General features: G+C 50.6%; 7 protein-coding genes across 7 annotated transcripts; 1 reads left to right on the top strand and 6 right to left on the bottom strand.

Moving 5' to 3' along the window:
* Nucleotides 1-455: 455 nt before the first annotated feature.
* Nucleotides 456-2,255, bottom strand: B0H65DRAFT_67444 (uncharacterized protein). The gene has a single exon (XM_062831259.1). It carries the CDS (start codon nt 2,025-2,027, stop codon nt 753-755), a length of 1,275 nt encoding a protein of 424 aa, XP_062687475.1. The 5' UTR covers nt 2,028-2,255; the 3' UTR covers nt 456-752.
* A 449-nt stretch (nt 2,256-2,704) lies between these two features.
* On the bottom strand, nt 2,705-4,646 carry B0H65DRAFT_453984 (GroES-like protein). Its single transcript, XM_062826176.1, has 3 exons — nt 4,318-4,646; nt 3,169-4,031; nt 2,705-3,063 (listed from the first exon to the last, which is right to left on the bottom strand). The coding sequence occupies exons 1-3, from the start codon at nt 4,514-4,516 to the stop codon at nt 2,917-2,919; spliced, it is 1,209 nt and encodes a 402-aa protein (XP_062687474.1). The 5' UTR covers nt 4,517-4,646; the 3' UTR covers nt 2,705-2,916.
* A 1,561-nt stretch (nt 4,647-6,207) lies between these two features.
* Nucleotides 6,208-6,774, top strand: B0H65DRAFT_439263 (uncharacterized protein; the record flags this gene model as incomplete). Its single annotated transcript, XM_062825401.1, has 2 exons — nt 6,208-6,390; nt 6,640-6,774. 2 exons carry the CDS (start codon nt 6,208-6,210, stop codon nt 6,772-6,774), a joined length of 318 nt encoding a protein of 105 aa, XP_062687473.1.
* Nucleotides 6,775-7,152: 378 nt separating this feature from the next.
* B0H65DRAFT_536616 (cytochrome P450) lies at nt 7,153-9,170 on the bottom strand (the record flags this gene model as incomplete). Its single annotated transcript, XM_062829051.1, has 2 exons — nt 8,709-9,170; nt 7,153-8,649 (listed from the first exon to the last, which is right to left on the bottom strand). Exons 1-2 carry the CDS (start codon nt 8,841-8,843, stop codon nt 7,153-7,155), a joined length of 1,632 nt encoding a protein of 543 aa, XP_062687472.1. The 5' UTR covers nt 8,844-9,170.
* Nucleotides 9,171-9,724: 554 nt separating this feature from the next.
* Nucleotides 9,725-12,783, bottom strand: B0H65DRAFT_414126 (uncharacterized protein; the record flags this gene model as incomplete). The annotated part of the gene is made up of 5 exons (XM_062823888.1): nt 9,725-10,170; nt 10,268-10,563; nt 10,626-10,732; nt 10,848-11,025; nt 11,177-12,783. 5 exons carry the CDS (start codon nt 12,781-12,783, stop codon nt 9,725-9,727), a joined length of 2,634 nt encoding a protein of 877 aa, XP_062687471.1.
* A 7,147-nt stretch (nt 12,784-19,930) lies between these two features.
* B0H65DRAFT_414455 (uncharacterized protein) lies at nt 19,931-21,195 on the bottom strand (the record flags this gene model as incomplete). The annotated part of the gene is made up of 3 exons (XM_062823916.1): nt 19,931-20,104; nt 20,135-20,177; nt 20,216-21,195. 3 exons carry the CDS (start codon nt 21,193-21,195, stop codon nt 19,931-19,933), a joined length of 1,197 nt encoding a protein of 398 aa, XP_062687470.1.
* A 1,352-nt stretch (nt 21,196-22,547) lies between these two features.
* On the bottom strand, nt 22,548-23,960 carry B0H65DRAFT_67386 (glycoside hydrolase). The gene is made up of 2 exons (XM_062831258.1): nt 23,884-23,960; nt 22,548-23,824 (listed from the first exon to the last, which is right to left on the bottom strand). The coding sequence occupies exon 2, from the start codon at nt 23,517-23,519 to the stop codon at nt 22,854-22,856; it is 666 nt and encodes a 221-aa protein (XP_062687469.1). The 5' UTR covers nt 23,520-23,824; nt 23,884-23,960; the 3' UTR covers nt 22,548-22,853.
* Between the last annotated feature and the right edge of the window lie 1,244 nt (nt 23,961-25,204).

Here is a 25,204-nt window from a genome sequence, read left to right as displayed (position 1 = left end):
GCGTTTGTACGTCCCTTCGGGAAAGCCGATCACCACTATATGTCTCCTGCCGATCTATGGATGCCTTTTTTTTTTACTGCTGTGTTGGGACGGCAGGACGGCACTGACGGCTCAGTGGTTGACAGTGCGCGCCCTTGGCAGGGCCAAGAGCGTTTGTGAACGACGATCGGGATCCACGCTGCATTCCGCGCCGGCATTTGGCATTCAGGGCATTCCACAGGCGCGGTACACTAAACTTTCGTCCCTGGCCTCGTACGACCCTTAGCCTTCCATCCTAAACGGTCGCTTCCATCCTGGCGGTAAAAGGGGCGTTTTCCTTCGACGCTGGTTTGTGCGTGTCTATGCCGTGTGATGTCTCGGGTAGAGGTAGCCAACACCCGGGTCTTTGAGAGACAGGGGTCACAAGAGTCTGTTACTTTCCAATTGATTGCTGCGGCAATCATGGAAATATTCTTATGAACATCGTCCCAGAACTCGTTTGTCCCTTTTATATGACGCCTATCCCACGAGTCCACGTGGATCGACATCAGTGTGGATGAGGGAGACTCTAACCGAGGTGTTAAGGTGAGACTCGAGGTAAGGAGTTGTGATCCAACCTCTTTGGTCCATCTCCTATCGGGGGACATGTTCAAGCTATGTGCTAGTGTTACAAGTGTTTACACAAGAATTCATTTACTACCTGGTTCATCCTGAGCACAACCTCAAATCGCACACATTATACACATCCAAAACCAACAGACACTGTTAACGGCTCAATAAAACCTGTAGAAATGCGGCAACATGGCATCCTCCAACTCCATCTCCTCAGCACTCTTTTCCATCCCTACCACCTCTTCCAACCCATACCTCCTCCTCAACGCCGGTCCTTCCTCCCCAAAATACCCCATCTGCCCTTCATATCCCTCCGTACCCTCTCCCTCTCCAAAGCTGGTCCCGATACTCTCATCCTCCTCCCCAAAGTCCTCCATAAACACCCGTTCCTCCCTAATGTAAATCTCCTTTTTCATGCCCTCCCCCATCTCTCCCCCGCTGAAGTAACTAGCCTCAACATACCCATACCCCGAGTGCAGCGGATCTTCTGCCATCGGGCTCCTATCCGCTTTCACATCCATCTCGCTCTCCGTCGCTTCGGGCATCGCCTCTCCCACCGGCAACGGGATGACCTTGTGCAACCCCATCGGCAACAGATCAATATTCGCCCTCTCCGCCTTGACAATCGCTTCGCTCTCCGACGGCATATCATTGATAGTCACCGGATCATAGTGCGGATCCCCCGGCAAGATAGGCCGCGGCGGGATTTGATGGTCCGGTTGGATGTGGCTGAAAAAGCCCCAGTCCCAAACAGACGGGTCCTGCACCGGTGCATGGCGTTTGAAAATAACATAGGAAGCCAAAGACGAAAATTGCCGGGTTTGGTACCCCGCCATCGAACCGTGGTTGTGTCTGTGCGACCACAAAGGGCCGTGGCCGAGTAAGGGATCGATATCCGACCTGTCGGCCTTGACGTTCGCCTCGCTGTGCGTTGGCATGTCGTTAATCGTCACCGGATCGTAGTCCTCATCCCCCGGCATGATGGGGCGCGCAGCGACGGGGTGGTCCGGTTGTATATGCGAGAAGTCGCCCCAGTCCCAGATGGACGGGTCGTAGACCGCCGCATTTTTTCTCAAAGAACCGGCGAATTGACGGGTTTGGTACTCGACTCCCGCCGTCGGACCGGGGTGCCAGTGCGACCATAACAGGCCGTGGTAGTGGTTGAGACCGCCGCCGGCGCTGGCGGCGGAGGTGTGAGGAGCGGTGGTGCGCAGAGCGGCTTCGGCGGGCGAGACGGCGTAGGAGTCGGTTACTTCCTCGGGAACGAAACCTTCTTGTTCGTAGATGTGGCGGGAGATTTGGAGGGTGTCGATTATGCCGGCGGGGAAGGGGACGTGGGTGCTGGTGGACTTGTAGCAGGCTGCCTTGATGCCATGATGCCGAAGGGCACCGCCGGCTGCAGTAGCCAAAGATGAAGCTTTTGTGAGGATGGTCATTTTGGATGTTTTGTACTGTACTGTGTCGTTCTGTTTCGTCTGTATGGTCTGTAAGGGTTGGAGGGTAGTGTTTCGAGTGTATGAGATCGGGTTACACAAGGAAGCAATGTCACTGCTGGATTGCAGGATGCAAGATTAAATGAGGTGGAAAGGGTATGATGACCCTTTGTGTTGCCTATAACACTTCTGGCCAGAAGAGGGGATATGGAGGGTAAGGAGGACGCATGGGCGAGAGGGGGGGGAGGTCAAAGTCACGTCAGAGTGATGTGGTGAGAGTGCTTAACCCCTCTTTCTTTCTCCGACTTCCCATACTTCCATTCCCAACTAACATGTTTTGGCGGGTTCCAGGTTGGATAGCGGATAGCCACTTGCGATTTGATCATGGCCGGGAGAATCTACCGGACCGGAAGCTTTTGTCGTAGATAACTGGACTGTAGTGAGACCGGGAGCTTTGAGGTTTGATCTAGGATGGATGCGCACGGCCTCTCAGCTCGAAGAAGCTCGAGGAGCAAGTCGACCATCCCATCATTTGGTTGACAGCCGGACAGTAAAACTTGGGAGGCCACGGAAATTCAGGGAAGCTCAAGTGGAAGTTCCTGTCGTATATAAGCGTGCAAGCAAAGCTTCAACCAACACTTTCACCCTACCGGGCATTGCATGCCTCCGGCGGCCCCATCCGGGGAGGGAGGGACCTCGCTTTGTTCGATAGATGAAGGCAGTAGGTGAAAAGTTGCGTCTTGTTTACTTCGTGTACATCATACACCAACGACGGATGCCGTTACCTTCCTCCCAAAATATGTCGGATCCTCGTGTCCAACCTCATCGCTCGTACTTTGAATAAGGTACCCAAGCCCCATCTCCGACTGCCGCTTTCCTCGTAGCACCCTCCCTATGACCACTTCAAAACAGCCTTGATGGCCTTGCCCTTGTGCGAATCCTCCAAAGCCTGCTTGTAGTCCTTGACGTCGTAGAAAGTGACGAGCTGATCCATGGGGAAGTTGCCCTTGGCGTGTTGCTCGATGAGGAAGGGGATGAACTTTTTGTCGAAAGTCAGCATCAACATCCCATCCTGTCTTCTCTCCCTTCACCCTCCTCCATCCCCCATTGCATCCAACCCGATGGGCAACGGAGAAAAACTCACCTCCCTAGGCAAACTATCCCCCTCACAACTCCCCACATACTCCTTCCCATACGTCAAATGCTCCATAACATCCACCTTCACCTCCTTCCCGAACCCGGGGGCACCCACCGTCGCCGCCCTCCCCCTCGTTCCCAGCACCTCAATCATAGTCCTAATCGCAGCGACACTCCCCGTGCAATCAACCGCATAATCCACGCCCACAGGCGGACAAATCCTCCTCACCTCCCCCTTCAGATCTGCTGCCACAGTCCCTGCCAAAACCCCATGCGTAGCCCCCAGCTTCTTGGCCAGTTCGAGTCTGGACTCCTGCAAGTCGACGGCGATAATAGTCTTGGCTTTGGCAATATACGCAGCAGCCATGACGGCCGCCATGCCCACACTGCCCACCCCAAACACGGCGATGCTTGACCCTGGCTTGACGCCCAGCGAGTTGAGAACGGCGCCGGCGCCGGTTTGCATGCCGCACCCCATTGGCGCGAAGAGCGCCAGGTTTGTGTCAGGGGGGACCTTCACACAGGTACTTTTGTGTACAAGCGTGTGCCTTGCAAAGGATGATTGACCGAAAAATTGCGAGAAGATAGGCTTGCCGCCGCCCGGGTCCTTGGTTACGAAAGTGGCGAAACTGGGGTCCGCGGTTGGGTCGACTCCGTCGGGGGAAAGGGAAGAGGAATCGACGGAGCCGTCGGGGAGGACGGGCAAGGGACGGCAGCCGGAAAAGTTGCGCACGTTGAAGGAGTGGCAGTAGGACGGGTGGCCGGAGAGACAGGGGGCGCAGGACTCGCAGTGGGAGAAGGAGAGGAGGACGGAGTCGCCGGGGGAGAGGTGGGTGACGGAGGTGCCGACGGAGAGGACTTTGCCGGCGCCTGGATTACAAAGGGGTGGGTTAGGTTAGTACTGGCATTTTGGGTGGTGGTTGGGGACGGTGAGGGTGGTGATGCATTTTTGGTGTTCTTTTTTCCCGTCTTGACATGTTCGGGTTGGGGTTGCATAGGGTGTAGTGGCCCTGTGGCCGGGTGGTCTGGATCAGGGTTTCAGGCCTCAGGGAGGAGAATCTGGGGTTCAACAGTTGGGGTAACAGGGATTTCGGTTGTGATGTTTTTCTTTTTTTCTTTTTTGAGGTGAATGACAATGACGTAGAGAATTGCGAACCTTCATGGCCCAAAACCGCGCCGGGTCTGCATGGCAGCAAGCCGATAGCGCACGAGAGATCGGTGTGGCAGATTCCGGAAGCCTCAATCTCGACGAGGACTTCTTCTGGTTGGATGTCGTTGAGCTGGACTTCTTGAAGCTCGAACTGGCCGTTGAGCTCGGGGATGACAAGGGCGGTGGTTGTGCGGGGTGTTGCCATCTTTGTTGTTGTTGTGGTGTTTGGGGGTATCTAGATGTCTGAGTGTCCGGGTGTTTGTTGTTGTGGAGAAAGAAAATGATGAGTTTATATCGCACAGTAAAAGGATGGGTATCTCAAAAGGGACAACAAGAGGTAAACAATCATGAATAGAGTAAATTCTACAAACTGCGGTCTAACAATACATAAAATCACAACACTTCCCCTTGTTTACATGCCATGCGACAGAAAAGGGGGTCGCGGGAACGTGGTCATTATCGGGCCAGTCGTTCAGAAAGTCTAATCACGATATCCAATGATTTCTGGTGTTGTCACCATGACGTTCTGCCCTTCCAAATCTGGCAACTGTAACAGTCCCAAAATAAGCCGGCGGGGAGGAATTCAAGATCCGGACGGGATCCCCATATTCTCCCGTGTCTCCCACCCCCGTTCCCGACAGTTTGGTGATGGAGATGCTGCTGCTGATGGAGTTGGGGGAGCTGGGATTGGAGAACCGACCAGAAAGGAAAAGGGAAACCGAAAATACCGTTTCCCAGTTCCTTGTTCCTAGCTGTGCGTGCCAGCCTCCCCCTCTCTGCATCCGCATTCCGCGTCCGTCTGGGGCACTCTTTTTTTGGAGAACATCCCCGGATTTGAGGTATCGGAGTGGTGGTGGGATGTGGCTCTCTTACATCTTTGCCGCGTTCAACACGCATTTTGTCTCAGTGGGTTTCCCAACCCATCACGACCGGTCCTTTAAGGGGTATCCTTGGAATCATTGGAGGAGTATTGGAGAAGGAGGAGAAGAGGATCCGGATCCCCCAAATCCAAGAACACGGAGGTCCACCGACCAGGCCGGAGCCGGTTGTCTCCACATCATATTGCGGGTCAGGGGGGGCCAGACCCCCGCCGTCCCCCGTCCCCGTCCCTGGCAGGTGCGGAAAGGAAAGGGAATGCAATGATGTTCAATGGAGCAAGGGCGACAATCATGCAGCTGGACAATCCTCTCCGGAGCCGAGAAACGGTTGTCTCCATCACTGCGCATACCATGTGAGCATGTGGGGTGCTTACCCAAGTTGTGAACTGCACCGAACGGTCAGTGCCCGATGGCGATGAGACAAAGCAGAAAGCTCGCCGGCCGTCAAGTTGTCAACATCACAGCTTCAGATAAACTTCTGACAAAGAGGCATGCAAAGAAGCCGTGAAGCCGTGATAGCTTCGTCGTTGCGTTGCATCGCCCGGCCGGCGGCGGGCCACGTCCGTCGTCCATCCACCTGGCACCGACCGAGGTTCGGAATGCAACCGTATTATCGGTTCGTTTTGACACTCCGGGTGGGTGACGAAGGTAGCATCCGGCATTCCTTCCCTCGGCGGATTAATCCTCGGTGAAACTGACCGATCTAGCCTGGGAGCAAGACTCAAAGCTAGTGTACCATAACCAGGGCGTGCCAGACCGGTGGGTAAGCGTTTTCATAACTAAAAAGCCCAGAAACACCAAGAATGAAAGATCGCCGCCATCTGGATCCAGCTTTGGGAATGGGGCCCAGACCGGACGGACCTGCTTGACACAGCGGACACAGCTTGTACCTAATAGCTTCAACTGTGGGGAACGGCAGTTGACACCAGCAAACCCAGTTCGAAAGCCGGAGACATAGGACCTTGTAGGGTTGAGTCCTCGTGCTGTGATGACTGGCGATCATGAAGCATGGCATGTCATGATGGGGCTCTTTCTCGCTTGGCTTTTCCGCGGTAGGTTTTGCTGTTTGGGCCTGGGTGCGGAACTTGTGCGTCTTCATGTGTCAATGTCAGCGACAAGATTGGAGGAATTGGAGGTTAGAGAAAAGAAAGAGGGTCTACAAGGTGGTACATCAAATCGGAGTACTGGTGGGATATACTTGGTACGTACCTTGACCATTTTTGGAGTACCGTGCAGAAACGAGAAAGGTGATATCGATTCCCCGGCTGACTGCGGTATTTCATGATGTTGAATGGAGTGCTGCAGGGTCGAATGAAGCGGGGATCGATGTGTTTACGGACAAGCATGGGATACGAACGTGAAGGGAAATATTGTTCCTTTGGTGGTGTGAGTGCAAAACCGCACACCCTCCTCGTAAGTATTGAAGTTGACGCGATGACTATCAGTATAGGTACGACAAAAGACCTATGAGATTCAAAGTTATGGTGAAATAATTGATTCTGCAGAAGAAGAGACTGGCCCAACGTCTGGGGGGCCCTGGTGTGGGTTTACATACACCTCTTCTCGTGGCCAACCAGACTTTTAACCAGCCAGTCGACTTGTGAACCTAATGGCTTCCTTCCTTCTACTGTACAGGGTGCACCTTTTCTCAAGACAAAGACAAAGCAATGCCACTGCACCAAGAAAAGAACTGTAGAAAGATGATATTTAAAAAGTCTTTGGTATCTCCTATCCTACTCGTACACTAAAACTCCCATTCCCACTCGCTTGCCTGCTTGCTTGCTTGCCGAACGAACCAGTACGTGTCGTGGATATCGGTTACATATCATCATCATAACATCCCCTTTTTTTCTTCTCCCATAAACAAGTAACTTTTAAAAAAACTGCCATACCAGGCAAATATGCACAATAGAATAGAAAACAATTTTTTCCTCAACCCTTCCTCACTCTCCCCCCCCCAAAATTAATCCTTAGTAGAAGTAGTCAACTTAGGCACCCAATTCATGCCCTGCTTCCACTGCTTCGTCTCCGGATCGAGACACTCCCTCTCAGCAGCGAACCACTCCTCCTCCATCATCTTCTTCCTCCTCTCATCCCTGGGCGTGATTGTCGCGGGGTACTCCTCGGGCATACAAACAAAGCCCTGTGTAAGCCTCTCCTGGTCGGGAATGATCTCCCTTCCGTCCTCACCAATCTTAGGCGCAATGTTAAAGCCCCAAAGCATGCGAGAAACACCAAGGAAAAGTGAGCGCTCGGCAATGTGAATACCAGGGCAGAGACGACGGCCAGCACCGAAGGTGAACTGGTCGCGCTTGGAAGGGTCCGGGTTGGCGGCCGAGTCGGCGAGCGAGAGCTTGTCGTCCATGTACCGCTCGGGCTTGAACTTGCGGGGCTCGGGGGCGCGGACGGGGTCGTTGTTGATGGCCCAGGCGTTGTTGACGACGCCGGCGTTGGAGGGGATCAGGTAGCCGTCGTAGTAGTCGTCTTGAGTAGTGGCGTGCGGGACGGCGCCCATGATGGTGGTGGGCATCCAGCGGAGGGACTCCTTGACGATGGCGCGGATGTACTGCAGGTCGGGCTCGTCGTCCATGGTGGGGAGGCGGTCGGGGCCGACGACGCGGTCGATCTCTTCTTGGGCTTTGCGCTGGACTTCCGGGTAGAGGAGCATGGCTTGGACGAAACCGTAGAGCGTGGACGAGGTGGTGTCGGAGCCGGCTTCGAGAAGGGTGCCGGCGATGTAGGCCGCTTCGTCGTCGGTGAATCCTTCCTTCTTTTGCACGGGCACCACGTCCTCGCAGAAGCAGTGCGTGATGGTGCCCTTGAGCGTGTCCGCCTTGGCCTTGAGCCAGTGGCCCTTGTAGAGACCGAGTTCCTTCTTGTGCAGCTCCTTGGCCTTCTTGCGGGCGGGGAGGAGGAAGTCCGGAAGGTAGCGCAGGATGGGGAAGAAGTCGATGAGAGCGGCCATGCCGGTCTGGTTGATCTCGGCAAACTCGGAGAAGCCGTCGAAGAGCTGCTGCATCTTCTCGTCGTTGTAGGTGGGCGTGCGCCAGCCGTAGACCATGGTGGTGGTCAGAGCGTTGGAATAGCGGCGGATATTGTAGAGGAACTCGTCGGGTTGGGTGATCATCTCGTACAGCATCTGCTTGTTCTCGAGCATCTGGTAGGGGATGTAAGACTTGGCCGAGGAGACGTTAAGGAGAGCGTGGGCGAGCTTGCGGCAGGTACGCCACTTGGGGGTGTAGCCCATCATCAGAATGCGCTTGTCACCGGAGCAGAGGGTCTGGCCGATGTACATCTCCATTCTGTGCGAGTACATGTTGCTCTTCTTGTCGAGAAGGTCCTTGACGGCCCTGTCACCGGAGAGAACGATCATGACCTTGGTTCCGAGAATGAGACTGTAGACGGGGCCATATTCACGAGCCCACTTTTCGAATTGAAGGTGAGCATCTTTCGTTGGCATCTATCAAGTCTAAGTGTTAGCCATCAACCAACCCTCTTTACTGAGAGGGATTCACATACCAAGTGAAGGTTACCAAGGATGGGAATGGTCGGGGGACCAGGAGGATAGTTCTTTGGTCTCCGTCCGACCATGAGCAGGCGGATGAGGAGGGCAATGCCCACCACAATGGGCAGGTATGTTGTGATGACGGCCATTTCTTGTTCTTCCAAGCAAGAACCGGCAACGAGACTCGGTGGTTGTTTTGAGTTGAGGGAAATTCCTTGGAGCAAAAGTTTTCACATTCTGGCGGAAAGTTCGGGGGAATTAATAGGTCTTCAAGTCAGTCTCAACGCCAACCCTCGTGTCCAGATGATGGATGCACCTCTCGTCAATCTCTCTGGCCTCTTTGGAATTTGCTCCTCGCACTCACTGCCTTCGTCATTGATGCTCTTTCACCGACCAACAAGCTCTCCAAGTCCCCAAAGCGACTTGGCATCGGAGTACTAGTGGGATTTGGGGAAGGATGGGGAAGATGAACATGGATGGTAGTGTCGGCGAAATGGGATGGCCCGCTCCGAGCAGGTTGGCGGACATGGAGGTGGGATCCAACCACGTGTAACTGATCCGCAGCACAATGTGGATGGTGTGTGGGGCTGGCGGAATAGCTTCAAGTGATCTTTGATGCGGACTTTGCGGACTCTGGTGTGGGCGGGTGGGAATCCGCAGATGTCAAGACACCATGAAAGGACGCCCACGCTCACCATCTCGCCTTTTAACCTACCCACAGTCACCGTAGTACTGGGCACTGACATCAGTTTCCTGAGCCCAAGACGGTCGGGCCACATTATCGATAAGGTAATTGTCTGATCTTTGGGTGGCACGCTGGCTACTGTAGCTCTGCCGGTGGATACTAGCTCATGATCTTAGTCCTCGGAAACTGAGTGGTGATTCCTTAAAGTGTCTGATCACGCTGTATCCCTTTGCCCTGCAAGATTGTCAAACCCAAAAGTGCTTGCGCCGCCCTAATACCCCATGTCATCACCCCTCTGTCGTTATCCTTCCTTGCCTCCCAAATACCCAACCCGTTACTCTTCTCTCATTCATTTTCGTCAATCTGAATCTTCTTAAAGTCGCTGATCAACTCGTTGACCTGCCGCATGCTGGTTTGGTCGTACTTGATAAGAATTGGTTCGGCCGATTTGCCTTTGCCGCTTGCCGCCATCTCGCCGGGGTAACACTCCGGAGACGACCCCTTGCCCTGGTCCTCTCTAACGCCTCCCGATGTCTTGCGAGCGATACGGTCCGTGAGGAGACTGCCAAGAAGCCAGTACTCGGCCGAACACCGGACGAAACCGATCCTCCTCCACATGTTTTCGGGTGTGAGGTTGTCGCTGTCTGCCATGCAGTGGGGCGGCGTGGACGACCAGTTATCGAACCATAACTCCCAAATCGTTATCCAGTTGTCCAGGCCGTTGCGGATTGGTACAAGTTGGCCTTCCACCCCGAACAAATTCTGGTGCTGGAATATCATATAATGGAAAACTCAGCGGAACATACGGTCAGCATCGGTCACTATGATAATGGAGGAAGGTGGAACCCCATAAAAGGGAGGAGATAAAAAAAGGCAAATGAAACTCACCGGAAACAACAACAAACAAATTGAGTGGCCCAAGCTGAGCCAGTCTCTGCAACATATCTGCGTCAAGGGTTGTACCGATAACGTTTTCGAGCACATCGCGGAGCAGAGTGTTGCAAATAGGACTCGGCGAAGGCATCCACCGGTAAATCTCCTCGAGACACTTCTCTGCCGTCGGAGCTTGGAAGACCGCTTCCGGACTAGCCATGTGCATCCTCATCTCTTTGATCACCATGCGGTGAGGGAGATTGTTGAAGATGACAAAGGCTGTGTCGAGAAGGAATACCCATAGGAAGGTGCTACAAGACCCACTCGTCAGTTACCCGGTTCTTCGTTTATCCCAGGGGCCGGGTACGCTTACCGTATGAGTTCTTCCCTCACCACGTACTCGTGCCAGTCAAACTCATGCTTGAGCTGCCGACCATATTCGAGATGCTTCGCCATAGGAATGCCGATATCTCTCGCCACCTGGTGATGGGATACAAAGTTAGTGTCTCCCCATACCAAAAAAAAAATTAAAAAAGAAAAAAAAAAAATTTTAAAAAAAAAAGAAAAAAAAAACGTAAAGCATAAGGCTACTCACAGATACCACAGTGCTGAAGCGATGGCGACGAATCCTCCTCTTACTAGTGTCTGAACCTTGCCAATTCTGGTAAAGACAGACGATGTACGAAGCTTGCAAAGCTTGAAGCTTTCGCTTGCAATGCAAAGCCGAAGCAGGATTGGCATCATCGTCGGCCGGAGAACCAGGCTCAGTGTCACTGCAAAAGTCGTCATCGGTAAAGACCATCTCCTCAACACAGTTAAACCACACTTTCGCATCCTTGTTATCTTGCGCATCCGGAGAGACGGAGGCACCTGGATGAGTGTTAATTTGGCGACTCCATGACGAAATGGCAGAACCCAAGTTACTTGCCTATTAAAGCCATGGCGGCCAGCAGAATCGGCTTTGCGCTGGTGGGGTCGAAGGAAGGGCGATGCATAAAGTTCACATTTGGATGCCATGATGACCAGTACAGCTCAATGAATTTGGCAAATCTCTGCGGCGAGAAGAACTGAAGACATTCCTGCTCTTTCTCGGGAGTCCAAGTCAGAGTACCCAAAGTACTGTTAGACGGCTTATGTCTGACCACATTCATTATCGAAACCACAATCTCTTGCAGCTTGATAATAATTGGATTACTGAGCCAAGAGGACCAAAGAGTCCATGGCATATAGCTGTAATTTTCCGGCGTGGCCGAAGTTGAGACAGCTGACGACGAAGCTGGTGAAAGGGGGGGCTGGCCCATAGGGTTCTGCAGTTGTGGAACCATGGGGTGGAATTCAAGCTGCCCTTGAATCTGTTGCTGTTGTTGAAGGTGTTGCTGATGCTGCTGCATCTGCTGTAGCTGTTGGTGGTGTTTTTGCTGCTCGGCGTATGAGGCATAGAAGGCATCCACGATCGCTCTCCTTTGCGCGTATGTGCCACATTCAAACGAGTTGACGAGACCAGTCCTGCTAGTGAAATCATATAGAAAGTGAAAAGAGTAGCCACGATGAGTCTCTGAAGAAGGAGTCGACCTGGAGGTGGTGTTGTCTTCCGGGGTATGCATTGCATGGGTGCCCATGGGCAACTCGATCTCAAGCCAGTCGGGGATTTGAATGTTATTGTGCTCAAGCATCGGGAACTGGCCAGCAGCGTCATGGAGGAGGTTGTCGAGGTCGTCAAAGTGGACCACACCGGGGTGGTTGAAGGGCGCATGGTGAGGCTGGTGGGACTGGTGGGACTGCTGGAGAATCTGGGGAACCTGGACCTGGGGAATATGGGGTATCTGGGGAACCGGAACCGAAGCAATTTGAGGGATCTGAGTCAGCGGTTGGGTAACCTGAACCTGGAGGATGTTATGCTGCTGGCGCTGCTGCTGATCATGTTGCGGCTGGTGTGGATGCTGCTGGTACGTTTGTTGTTGGTGTTGTTGCGGTCGGAGCTGCTGGAGTTGCGGCCGCTGCGGGTGTTGCTGATGTTGTTGTTGTTGTTGCTGTTGCTGTTGTTGGTGCTGCTGCTGCTGCTGGTGGAGCTGCCGAGGCTGTTGATGAAGGGGCTGTTGATGCTGATACTGCTGAGTCTGCTGCTGCTGCTGCTGAGTATTGGGCAGGTTGGAAAAGTTCTCGACGGAGTTGGAAGCACTGGTGCTACCCGTTTGCTCTCCGTCTTGGCCCGTCGATGAACTAACGCTCGAGTACAAGCACTGGACTGCGCGTTTTGCGCAATTTTGGCAGGGCTGGGCCGAGTTGCAAGCTTTTTTCTGGCGGACGCATCTATCACACGCCCTTCGGCGGCCAGACGAGCCGTGAGGCAGGCCGTCGCATGTCTGAATATGGCGCTTCAAGACGTCTGTCCGTTGAAAGGAGGCGCTGCACAGGATGCAGCGGTGTGGGCGTTCCGACGTGTGTGAAGCGCGGTGTCTTTGCAAATGCTCCCGACGCTTGTACGTCTTGAAGCAGACGGGGCAGCGATGGACAGCCACGACCTCACTCATTTTGGCGGTTGTTTCTTCAGGTTGATGGTGGCACTCGTTGTTGCCGTCGGGTCATCTGGCTGAGCTGTGTTTTCCGTGTCATGCCCTCTTTGATGTTGATGTCGTCGAGTAGTTGAAGCCCAAATCTGTCCACAAGCCGGGCTGCCTGGACGATTCTGGCGGTGGCTTGCCTAGGCCGGACAGAATAGCAGCCGAGAGCCAGATTCGTCGGTTCTTTGGTAAGCTGGTTGGTAGCTGGTAGGCGCAGTTGTTGGCAAAGTGCGGGGTGTGGAGTTTGGCCGGTCTTTACCCTTTTCTGACCAGGTTGGGTCCAGTTGAAGTCGGGCTTGGGAAGTCCTTTGGGATCCAGGTCAGGTCCCCGAGAAGGGTAAAATCGAGGCGCATACCCGAGACCAGGGAAATCTTGGGAATGAGGAGACTGGCGACCCAGAAGTCCAGGACTGGGTTCTCGGGTCGTTTAGGAGGCGGGCTATAGACAAACTACCCCCTTCCCCTATATCTAGACTACTTAACCTATTTGGGCAGCAATACAGGGCAAGGGAGCTGGCACATCAAAAACTTTTGTGCGTACGGTAGGCAAGGGTCCTCTATCATTCATATTAGCTGAAATCCCTGCAAAAAAAAGTACTTTTACTATGCAGACTCGCCCTATATACCTAATATACTAAATTTATTAATGCATACCCCTCTAAATCTTCTAAAACGTTCTACAATATCACTAAGTACGTACGTAGTATTGAAAGGAATATAGAGAGGAGAGGAATATATATTTTTTATAGTCTTTTCTAGAACTCTCTAATTTATATAATTTTACTAACTTACCTTTTATATATATGTAAAATTATATTCTACTATTCTAGTTCTAATTCTGGCAACTATACAAATGGCAGCGAGGAGGGAATATAAATAACTTCACGTGGGACATCAATTAGTAGAGTAATACTAAAGATATGGGGAGCTTCTATTATAAATACTACCAGGCCGCTATAACCTCTAATAATATATCCCTCCTCCTAGCGAGAGGGTAAACGGTCGTTAGGTTTTATACCCTTCTATACTTTAATAAGGCTCGCCTTTTAACTAATAATTAAAGGGGGTTAGTATTGAATTATATAGCCTATTTAACTAACTTAATTACTAGTAGCGGGGGTAAAACTAGGTCGACTAGAACTAGGTTATAAATTAAGTTAGGTAGGCTAGCTAGGGTTAGGTTTAGTAAATCGAATAAGCAAATCTATTACCTTAGTCTTAACTTTATTTGCTCACTTCCTAATCTTAGGGTCTAAAATATAACGTTTAAGATCGATTTAAGCCTATTTTTATTAGCAACGGCTACTAGAATTATTATAGCAAAGGAAGGGGATAAATTACCAAATCCCTTAGCAAATACTAGTATTGGTTAATATTCTCTAGTATAAGTAACTCCCTAACTACCGCCATCTTTCTCCCATTATTATTACGCATTAATTCTATACGTACCGCGAATACGTAATAGTAAGGTAAGCCAAGCTACTAAGAGTAACCGTACGTATAGAAAGTAATTTAAACCTTACTAAGGATATATATTTTAGCCTAATTATATTAGTTCTAAATAAGGGTAAATACTTTCTATAAAACCTTTTCTATAATAACTATTAATAGAGGGTTACGTTTGTAATTGTCCTTCAAAGTAAAGCTCTCGCGGGCGACCTTATCCTTATAGTCCTTTTACTTCTTGTTGATAAAAATACGTATTTTATCGAACATATTATAGAGAGAAGTATACAGATTATCAAAGACGTGTCGAAACTCCGCATAGGAGGACTTTAACCGATTAGTACTTATAATACTATAATTACAATAGCATTTCGTATAGGACCGCGCCTATTGTTAACGGACAAGCCAGAACGTATTTTAAAAGTAATTCTATATTTTAATTATATATAAATTAGCTAGTAATTAAGATAGTAACTATTAGTTATATTTAGGCTTTATTTACTGGACTAGCGAGTAGAGAAGGTCTTATTTAAACAATCCTACAAATACTCATAATAATCGATCCTATCGATATAGTAGATTGCTTTAAAAAAAATATAATAACCCGCCCGGGCTATAATCCTAATTACTAGAATTTATAACGTACATTACCCCTTTTAGGTAGCGAATTTCAAAATAACTAACGGCCTCGTTGAGAGTCGGTCTCCCTCTTAGCAACTAAAGTCTAGTACCAAAGGAAGCTAGAGTACTAGAGGGAATTAGAATATTAATCCCAATAATAGTAACAATTACGATTAGTCTCGATAGCGGCGGCTCAACTAGCTCTATAATATTTAGGGTACTAACTTCAGTGGTCTTAGAATCAAAAGAATCGTATTTAATTAAGGGACCGTTCTAATTATTATTAATATACTTAATAACATTTCTAAGGATATACTAAATATATAGCTAGGGCTAATTATTGGGAAAGTAACGTATAAGGGCTTACTTCTCCGCCGCAAAGTAATTAGTAATATAGACCGCAGGGTGAAATATAACTACACGTTGGGCAAAATCGCTAAAGTACTTAAATAACTAATTTGTAAACTTATTATTTTCTTTATAACCAAAACCGAAAGCTACTAAGAAGGTAGTATTCACAAAACTAATGCTCGTAATCGTAAACATCTTCAATTTAAAATATAAAATCTAGAAAGGGAGAACCGAATTAATTAAATAAACTAAAAAAGGAAGGGAAACGCAGGGAGAGACGCAGGGAAACTCACGTTGTAAATACAATCGATACTTAAAACCGTCGGATTTCTTTACTACATTTGTAAATACCAAAGGAATATAAAGATTAAGAACTTAAAACGGCCAACGCAGTCGAAAACATAAATATACTAGAGATTAAGGGTCTCCAACTCCCTTAACAACTTTTGGGTATTAATTAAACTAGCGGCGTACTCTTAACCCAACCGTTTAATATTATTCTTAATATTTATATTCTTCATAGAATCGTAATCCCTAGGGTAAGCACTTTAGAAGGTAAATCGGATTTGCAAATTCGTAAAGCCTTATTGATAGAATTACTATACAAACTCCTCCCTTTCTAAAGTGAACTTACGTATAAAGGAGTAGGCAAATACTTTAGTCTACGGCGGGTAATTATAATAAAGGTTAATAAATTCCAGCGTAATAGGACTATTTTTCTTTATCTTAATAACCGCTCTAAAGGGACAATCGTATTCAGCAGTATTAGTCTTCCTAATTCTAATACCCTTTACCTTAAAGGTCCTAGACTTCGCGTACGTATAGTAAATACAGCGGGCGGAGGAGGAAATAATCGTCGCGGCAAAGCTATTATCTTCGCTAAAAATTAGTAGGAAGCGCTATATATTATTAATACTACTAAAGGTCTATTCGATTAGTACAATAGTTTAGGGATTGTATAGGATCGGTCAGTTTTCGAGGATACGTTCGACGAAATTATTATTAACGGTCTAGTTAGCAGCGATAAGGGTATTGAATATATAATCGTCGTTATCGTCTAGGGGTAGTGTAACTATAGCTATAGGTGCCTTGTAGGGTACTTAAGTACCTTGTAGAAAGGGTAGTCTAGGCTGGCTCAAATACAATGATTCAAATTAATTGTACAGTACGCGATTAATTTACTAATATATACGCTAGCGACTGTGAAAATACTGTGCATTTTATAGAGCGAATTATATTATAACTCTAGCAAGTTACAGCATTGTTTGAGGTGTACAGTTGACTCTAGCGGTCAATTATGGGAGTGTGGGGAGGCTTGGGGAGGCTTGGCGATTGAGAAGTCATAAAATATAGGATTTATTAATTTTATGTAAAAGCTTTGCTCAATGCGGTTAAGTAGTCTAGATATAGGGAGAAGGGGTAGTCTGTCTATAGCCCGCCTCGTCGTTTAGGACGGCCGGGCTGGTGGATCAAAAGGGGGGTCTGGTTTCCATGATAGGCCGAGATGCTACTTGTTTGGGCTAGACTGGGGGGTACTATTGGACCCGCCAGAAAAGGTCCTCTACACCTCTGCGGCCAAACACTCGCCGACGTGGGCTGCCGGGTGGTAGCAATGAACGAGAGCCTATCGATGGCTCCGGAGGACCTTTTGGACCCTTTGTGTCGTTGCAACTGTTCTCCATCTTGAGAGGGCTTCCGGCTCCCCGTCCCTTCCACTTGGTAAGCGCTATGTTGGCTCTTGTTGGGGGGGTCATGGTTGACATGGACTCGACATGCTTCTGGTAATCGATATCGATCGACCAGATGACGGGTATGCTTAGCTAATCTTCAGGATCAGCATCGCGTGGGCGTGTGATACATAGCAGTGTAGCTTCATTCGTCGACGTTGACAACGTTGCGGGCCGCTCCTGTTGTGTAACATGACAACTCCTATCCCTTTAACGGTGCAAATATGTCATTTTTTGCCATGACAGGATTTGACTAATAGCAGGCTCCCATTTCCTACAGGATAGTTTTCCGATTGGCCAAATCTTGTCTTGGCAAAAAAATCGACACATTTGCACCGTTAAAGGGATATGCGTCGGGCGAAATCCAGCAGAGAGGTATTGTCCGATAACTGGTAGATATAATACGTAAACAAAAAACCGCGATGCGACGGTGACGCCGACGGTGAGGCTGGTATGCGATGTTGATGGATTTGCCCAGCTATACACAGTGTTGGAGAACTGCCGAAGAGCTGCAGTGTCGCGGTGGAAAAAGAGTGGTGAAGATGTCGACGGGAACGATTCAATGGATTGAATGAAATGGAGAACCGTCCGGGTGTGAAAAGTGCCGTGGACGAATGCTCCATTCATCATTCAGTGGGCATCTCTTCTGCCCCCGCCTACCCACTCAGCCACAGTCCAAAGTGGGGTTATTGCGACCAGACTTTACCGCACTCACTCCTCCGTCTCGTCTCGTCACTGCATCGTCGTCTGCGCCTTCCTATCCCATCTCCAACTGCAGCAGTCAACCGTGTAAGCGACATCACCAAATGCGAGAACCCAAGTGAGCCTACCGCAGGATGCTACGAGACACCGGAATCCCCCCCGGTGGATGCTGAAAAATCTAGCGATTGTTACAGTGAGGTCATCCGAACTCTGTTGGTTCGTTAAATACCATACCGCATCTTCTCATTCAAACCGGATTTATCTAAACGCGGGAACTAGGCTCAACGCAGTCTAAGGCATGAACTGTCGCTCGATCGGCTGCGTGTCACTTGCATGACAGACTTGCCAGTCGCTCTGAATGGTTTGTTCAACTTATGGCCGCCTTGCCTGCAGGTGCTTCCCCGATCTACTAGACCGTAAGGGGGATAGGATAAATCCGGTTTGAATGAGAAAAAGCGGTACAGTGCCTGCCACAGGGCGTCCCCACTACGCAACTATTCCGACGTATTGTTCCCGTCATCACCACTGTACGGATACAGCAGCGGAAGGCGCCGGCAACTTCCCGCCCGTCGTCACATCCACCAACGCCTGTGAACCATCACCAGGGACAATCTCAGACACCCTCCAGCTTACCAACAACGACCACCGCCTCATATGCCCAGGCACACGGCGACCACAGTACCACCATATTACCTATTATCCATCTGCAAGATCAAAATACGCCTCATCTTGCGTCAGCACAACAAGCCTCAACTGCACATTATCAACCCACGAGCTCCGGCAACCATCATCGAATATTAGGAAGCAGGTTTTCCTTATTCACATCGAAAAGGCAGCTCCCGTCGTTTCCCCCGTGGCTTCGAAATTTGGATGCCGGACTTATCTCGAGCCCATCTCGGTCGACCATTCAGAGCTCCCGCCGGCCTTTTCACCGCAAGTACTCTCGTTCTCCATCGCGCCTCGGCGTCAGGGCGTCCAAGGCAACAGATCCGAGAATTATTAAGCAACGAAACATGGCGCAACGGAAAAGGGGCTCAAGGTCACCCGTGGTCCCCGAAAGAAACCCCATTGTGAACGAAGTAGTGATGGAAGCTGTCACGTGTCACTCTTTGAAAAAGATGCTATCGGGTCGGGTAGCAATTATATGAATTATATGGTTACCTTGGATAATTGGAGTTACTTTAGCCATATCGAATTCGACCACCGCAAGAGCAAGTTCGGTCCATCTAATTCATTCAAAACCGCAGAACGTTTTTTCAATATCTTAACCTAGGCCAAGCTCCCTCCTCGGCTAGGTGCAACCCTATCTTGCCTCTACGTATAAGCCGATATCAACTTCACAGGGAAAACAACTGAAGTTTCCCGTCTCGATACCCGACTGAAACATCAATACCTACTAGACATTGCTTACTACAACAGTATAATACGGCATTGGTGTCGATCACTCGCTGCGTGTCGCTCGCTGCATATGTATCGCCGACAAGGGTTCACAGCTATCGAATCCGCTAAAGAAGACGGGCTAGGTATCACCCACATATGCCACGTCTAATTCTCCGCGGAGGCTCACTCACGGGTGCACAGACCAATCCGGGGTTCGGATAACGGCAGGGCACGGCACGCGAGCACGACGACGAGAGCTCACTTCTCTCTGTCCAAATAGCGTTGAGATGGACAAGACGATGGTGATTCTACAGGAAGCTAAAAGCTTGCATTGCCCCTGATCCACATGCCGCATACCACGCAAACTTCAGGAAGGTTGAATCTCCAGCGCGACTACGCCGTGTCTGGTGAGTATCACGGCCATGAACTTTGTTGTTGTCAAGACAGGCAGTGCTTTGAGTTGATTTGAGGTCCACTATGGAAAGACAAATGATGCCGTATATTGGATTACCTGGACGGATTGGTCCGAAAGAAAAGCACAGTGAAGCAGCGAAAATTGTTTGCAGCTCGTAAGTAGCGAGCATCGATGTTCCAAACCTTACAGTTTGGGCAATCCTCAAAATATCTAGCATTGTCCTAAAGCACACAAAACAAGAGACATCAACAGCTTTGGGTGTAACTTCTCACTTTGGGTAGGTAACTGTCCTCTATCTACTTCTAAAATAGCCATCACCACTCCCTCTTTTAATACGTCTAATGATTGCCCTTGGGCACGCTGCAGTTGCAGAAAACAATACATGAAGAAAATGTACAGAAAGAACGTAAAGAAGGGAAGAACAAAGGTAAACAAAACCTATAAGTGCTTGTGATATCATCATGCTATCACTCAATCAGCATCCAAATACTGTCCCACCCCAGAAGGGAGCGTGAACCTGACTCTGGCCGGACTCTGCGAACGTGAACGTCGTCGCGACCAGTTCCCCCTTCCCTCCGAAGAACATGAAGACGACGATGACGATGGAACGCTTGGTGGCTCTTCGCCAATATTGTCCGACAGGCCTGAGCTACTTGTCGCGGAAGAAGTTGACTCATACCTCGGCGGCTGATACCTCCTCGTCGATGTCGGTACCGCGGGTGCTGAGACAGAGGCGGCATGATGAACCGCAGGTACTGACTCTTGAACAACGCTCACGCTAGCAGCTTGTGATCTCCTAATCCGTCTCCGCTCGTGAGTTACCTGCCCGTGTCCTTGTGGGTGTTGTGGTACCCGCTGCTCGTGACTTCTTCGACTGCTCCTTTCATGGGCTGCTCGTCCGGCGACGTATATCACCGGTGGTGGATGATGGTAAGGATCGTCTTGACGGTTTCTGCCCCTGACCGCTGGCCTGTCGTCGAGGTCGTACTTGTGCCTCGACCTCTCGGAGGGTGGATAGACGTCATGAGTATCCCGTTTTTCGGTAGTAGGGCTGGATACGTCCACCACTGCTTGTCGGCCCGGATGCGGGAACTCTCGATGTCGAGAAACAGAGAGATCACGGTGATGACGTGGCCGTCCAGTCCCATGTGAAACTGGGCGGGAATCCCGTTTAGAGCTTTGCACGGGTGCATCAGACTGGATGACCTTGACCACCTTGACTGTTGTATGTACCTTTTCCGCTTCTTCGCTTGGTACTGCTCGCTCTCTACGGTCACCGCTTTTGATTCGGGCTATTGTTGGCCTCTGCGGGTAGCGCATGGTTGACGAGTATCTGACGGGCATGGTGGTGGTGGCTTTGGCTGATGATGGCCAAGTTGATGCTGAAGACTTCGGTGTTGAACGGCGACGGCAGAGACGCCAGACGATGAAGGAGAAGATGATTGTGCCGAAGAAGACGCCGAAGACGATGCCAAGTGCTACGGCAGAACTGTGTGAAGATGATGCTGTTGCTGCAAACACGGGGGACGAGAAACTGGTTGGAGTTTCTAGTCTCACAAGTAGCTTCGTCGGGAGGAAGGGTGTCGCTGTTAATGTGGTAGCTGTCTCAGTCACAGAAGAAAGCGTGTAACTTGTCTCAGAGGGCTGGGATTGACGTTGGCTTGGAGCTGGAAGAATGTCGGAGATTTGCTGAGGTGCCACTGCTTGACGGCTTCGTTTTCTCGGTGCTGCCACTCCCATTTTGTAGTACGAATATCCAAAGACAGCTCTTGGAGATCGTGATGTGTGTTTCCAAGGTTATGCTGATGTTGAACACAACGGAAGACAACCCAGAAAGAGCGGTAAAGAGCTCGGAAAGCAATTCCTTCCCTTTTGAAGCCTAGCTTGTTGTCTTCCGTTGATGCTCTTCTTCGGTGAAGCTATTGGGTTTCCGTTGTCCATTCGGAAGCATGCTGACTCCTCGTCCGTAGTCTAAGCACCGTACCGGTCTCCCAGTCGTCCGCGCCTGTGAGTCGCGGGAATAGACGCAACTGAACCATATTCTCCCTGCTGGAGCTCCCACTGGCTACTCCCCCTGACCGCTCAATGTTATCGCCTCGATCATCGATATCCTGGTCCCTCTCCCGAGACCTCCAAATCACGCCACAGTCGGATCGGAATCTCGCTCGGATCGCGCTCGTTCTAATTGCGTGGGCATGATGCGAGGCATGACGCTTGCAATCAGCGCGCTTACCCAGTCAGGGCAATGGGATTGACAAATAGGGCTGCCAACGCATGCTTTGGGTTCGTGCGGGACCGGCTTATTGCTGTTTTCTTAGACCGACTCCGACGGAACGGATCGAACATGTCCGGATGTTCCTGGGATTCGTGAGCAGATCGACCATTTGGGATGAGAAGTAAGAAGCCACTGTGGCACGACCTGACCCGAGAGCAGGAGCGGCTTCGAGTAACAGTGCTTATCCTCTTCCGTTGACTGTGAAAGACTGTGAGCAGCCGAATAAAAAGTCAAGGCGACATGGTCAGATACGAGTGAGTGGATGTGAGTCGCGCGGCGATTGCCGTGGCCGGCAGAGAGCTGTGGGTAGTCAAGGCCTTGACCGCAAGCCCGGAGGAACACTGCGTCTGCGGATAATGTTGCTTGCGTTATCCATGAACGCAAATCGCTGAAAGAGGATCGAGGGAAAATCCGGAATTGTGGGAGAAACTCACAGGATTGGAACGGCTGCTATTTATCTCGTCAGGCACGACATAGCGGTGGGCTGAGAGGCGTCAATAGGATCATGCCAGATATGAAGTGGCGCCTGCACGTTATTCTCTGTGCTACGCGAGATCCGAACGTCTGCATGTAGATTGTAACGACCTGGCAGTGGCATTGGGTGCATCACCTTCACCGCCAGGGGTGCTGAGGCGGACAAAAGCACGCACAATATCTTGACATTGTTCAGCTTGTGCCTGAAACTCGAAGACGGTGTAAGTCGCGTGTTTTGTTGGGATGCTACAAGGGTTCAAGATTCTTCAACTTCTTCGGTGCCGAGTAGGGTGTAACAAGAACAGGAGACGATTGGATTTTCAGGAGAAAAGTTGTAACTGAGGGAGTTTCAAATTGATCAGAGTACCCAAGGCAAGTTTGGGAGAAGGTAAAAATTGATTGTGAGGTCTGGTCTACTGTAGTACAAGGAGTCCGGCGCGGGCGCAACTTCCAAAGCAGTGTGGACTCACTTGCACCGAGATCACGCAACCCTTCAACACCTGGGTGCCCGGAAAGAGCGACTCGCACTTGTCAAAGGACTACCACCCCCGCTCCTTCCCGATGTCCAACTTCCGATCGTGCCCACCCTCAACATATCTTAAGCTAACACCATACAGATATCTCTCCTCTACATAACTGAATCCATCGCTCAAGGGCCCTGAACCGTGATAGAAGCAGATCCAGTGCTCTGGTATCCCTCCGTCGCCACAATCTGGTAGTTGTGCTGGCCCAACTGCAGACCAGCCTTGGCCCACGCATTGAAGTGGTTGCTCATAGTGACGGTACCACCGGTGCGCTTCTGCTGGCGGACCGACCAGTACTGGTTGAAGGTCTTGGTGCCGTCGATGGACGGCTGGTTGTAGCGGGTAGTCTTGTAGATGTCGTAGGTGGAGCCGTCGGTGGTGACGGAGCCGAGACGCTGGGCGCCCGACGAAGGGTTGTAGGTGCCAAAGTTCTCGACGACGTAGTACTCGACAAGCGGGTTGCGGGTCCAGCCGTAGACGGACAGGTAGCCGTTGCCGGAGGGGTTGAATTGACCCGAGTAGGTGATGGTGCGAGCCGAACCGGGGTTCCAGCCCTTGCCGGCGACGAAGTTGCCGACGTTTTGCCAGTTCACAGAGTAAGAGCCGCCGTTGCCGTTGTTGTAGTTGACATTGCCGCCGCCGTCGGTCCAGAAGGAGTAGTAGAAGCCGTTGTTGAAGCCGGTGCCGCTGGGGGTGCCGGCGCGCACGTTGAGCTCGGAGAACTCGGTGGCGTTGAAGGGGACGGCGAGGGCACCGGCGGCGCCGAGGAGGAGGGACTTGATGGAGACCATTGTGTCTGATTTATCTGAAACTCGGTAGAAGAGGATGGCTGATGGCGGGTGATGGTATGGCTGGTGATGGTGAGAGGATAAACAAAAGTCGAAACACGACGATCGTGAAGGTCTTATATATCCGTCTTTCGAACTCCTTGTCGTCGCTTTTGATTGACAGGACCAGTTTAGGCAGTCCAACCGTATCTCCGGGTTACATTGGCGTCGTCCCTGTCACCTTCGAGGTTGCCATTCTTCTCTCGCCAAGGACCGAGTCCATGGAGGTGGTCTCAGAGATGGTTGTATCCATCACGAGAAGTTCATGCCTACCGGTAGTTCGATCCCCGTTAGGTGGCTCCGTAAATGGGATGTGCAAGTCACTAACAGGAATGGGTGCAATTTTCACCAAATCTGTTACTTGCCCCATTTTCGGAGCCACCTACCCGTACCCAAGATTGGGATAACGCTACTCTACCCCGGCTTTTCGTGGCGGAAGGGGAGGCTCCGTAGGTTGCATTCAGGCTGAATGAAGGGATCGATGGGGCCCCACAATGCGGCTCGGTCACGGACGTCGACGGTTTCTATCGAGTGTCGAGCTTCCATTTCCGTAAGTCGGTGTTTGAGAATCCTTGCAGTGGTCGTCGAAGACGGAGGCTGGCCTTGCTGAAACAAGAGATATTCCACCATTCAAGCCTATCGGATCTTGGAATAGGGGCAGGGTTTCGTTCACTACAACTATTGGCACGCTTAAACGTTTAGTCCCTGCTACCTTCGGAGGACGCTCACTCAACTACTCTCATCGACGCACCTGGCTTTCGCTGGTTTTGTTCTTCAACAAGTTGGCTTTGTTGTTCGATGCTACATTTCCAACTACCGGGAAAGGGCCAAGCTTCTTGGCTGCACAACCTCATACGGGCATCAGTGAGATCCGCACCAGTCGGAGATCGCGTCTCTCATCCTTGGAAATCTCGGTTGGTAGCAAAGTTCGTAGAACATTATGCATTGAGTCGGTGAGGTCGACGATGGCATCTCGTATCATTCCATTGATACTCTGGACTTGTTGTGGAGGACTTGGAAAGGTGCAACTCGCGGTTGAAGTGTCCAAGTTTTGACAGGATGCAAGGGGAACGTCGGGCAGTGGGCCGTTCGGCATCCCCCGGCCGCCACTGTAACCTCAACTCTTCAGGGGAAGAAGACGGACCGACTTCCCCCTGCGCCAGACGGGGAGGAACTACCGAACTGCGATGGTCCACAACCTAATGCTGCGGCAGTCATGTCGCTCGTGCCTGCCTTCCAAATGCATCAGCAAAAAGACGACAGGAAGAGGTTGATGACTTTTGGAAGGAGCAACTGGTCGATAGAATCGGAATCTAGTAGAGAATTTCATCGACCTGTCGGAGCCATTCCTTTCAGGTTTGAATTTTCTCTGCTTCTCCACAAACTTCATCAGTCGAACACTGGGAAATTGAAATGGGGTGAAGACGGAAAAGCAAACGGTGAGAGGTACCTTTCGGTGGCAGCGCATGACGGTCCAGCAATCCACAACCACCAACGACCAAAGAGAACTTACGAATAACGACCATGATTCTCAGCTCAAGAAAGTTCATCTGGCCCTCCTGAAGAGTCCCGGGAGCCCTTTCCGTAGCTCTTTGTCGGCGATTGGTTTGTTTCATACCTTTTCTTTGCGAGTGTCCAACAGCCACAAC

Source organism: Neurospora tetraspora (genome assembly GCF_033439725.1).
Source record: "Neurospora tetraspora strain CBS 560.94 chromosome Unknown B0H65scaffold_1, whole genome shotgun sequence".
In the NCBI taxonomy this organism is placed as follows: domain Eukaryota; kingdom Fungi; phylum Ascomycota; class Sordariomycetes; order Sordariales; family Sordariaceae; genus Neurospora; species Neurospora tetraspora.
The sequence above is the reverse complement of the archived record's forward strand: the minus strand, read 5'-3'. Positions and strand labels throughout refer to the sequence as shown.

Coding starts and splice junctions, on each gene's coding strand:
- B0H65DRAFT_67386 (XM_062831258.1), bottom strand. CDS start 23,519: ATGGTCTCCATCAAGTCCCTCCTCCTCGGCGCCGCCGGTGCCCTCGCC.
- B0H65DRAFT_453984 (XM_062826176.1), bottom strand. CDS start 4,516: ATGGCAACACCCCGCACAACCACCGCCCTTGTCATCCCCGAGCTCAAC. Junction 4,032..4,317: donor CGCGGTTTTGGGCCATGAAG/GTTCGCAATTCT, acceptor TTTGTAATCCAG/GCGCCGGCAAAGTCCTCTCC. Junction 3,064..3,168: donor GGGATAGTTTGCCTAGGGAG/GTGAGTTTTTCT, acceptor TTCGACAAAAAG/TTCATCCCCTTCCTCATCGA.
- B0H65DRAFT_67444 (XM_062831259.1), bottom strand. CDS start 2,027: ATGACCATCCTCACAAAAGCTTCATCTTTGGCTACTGCAGCCGGCGGT.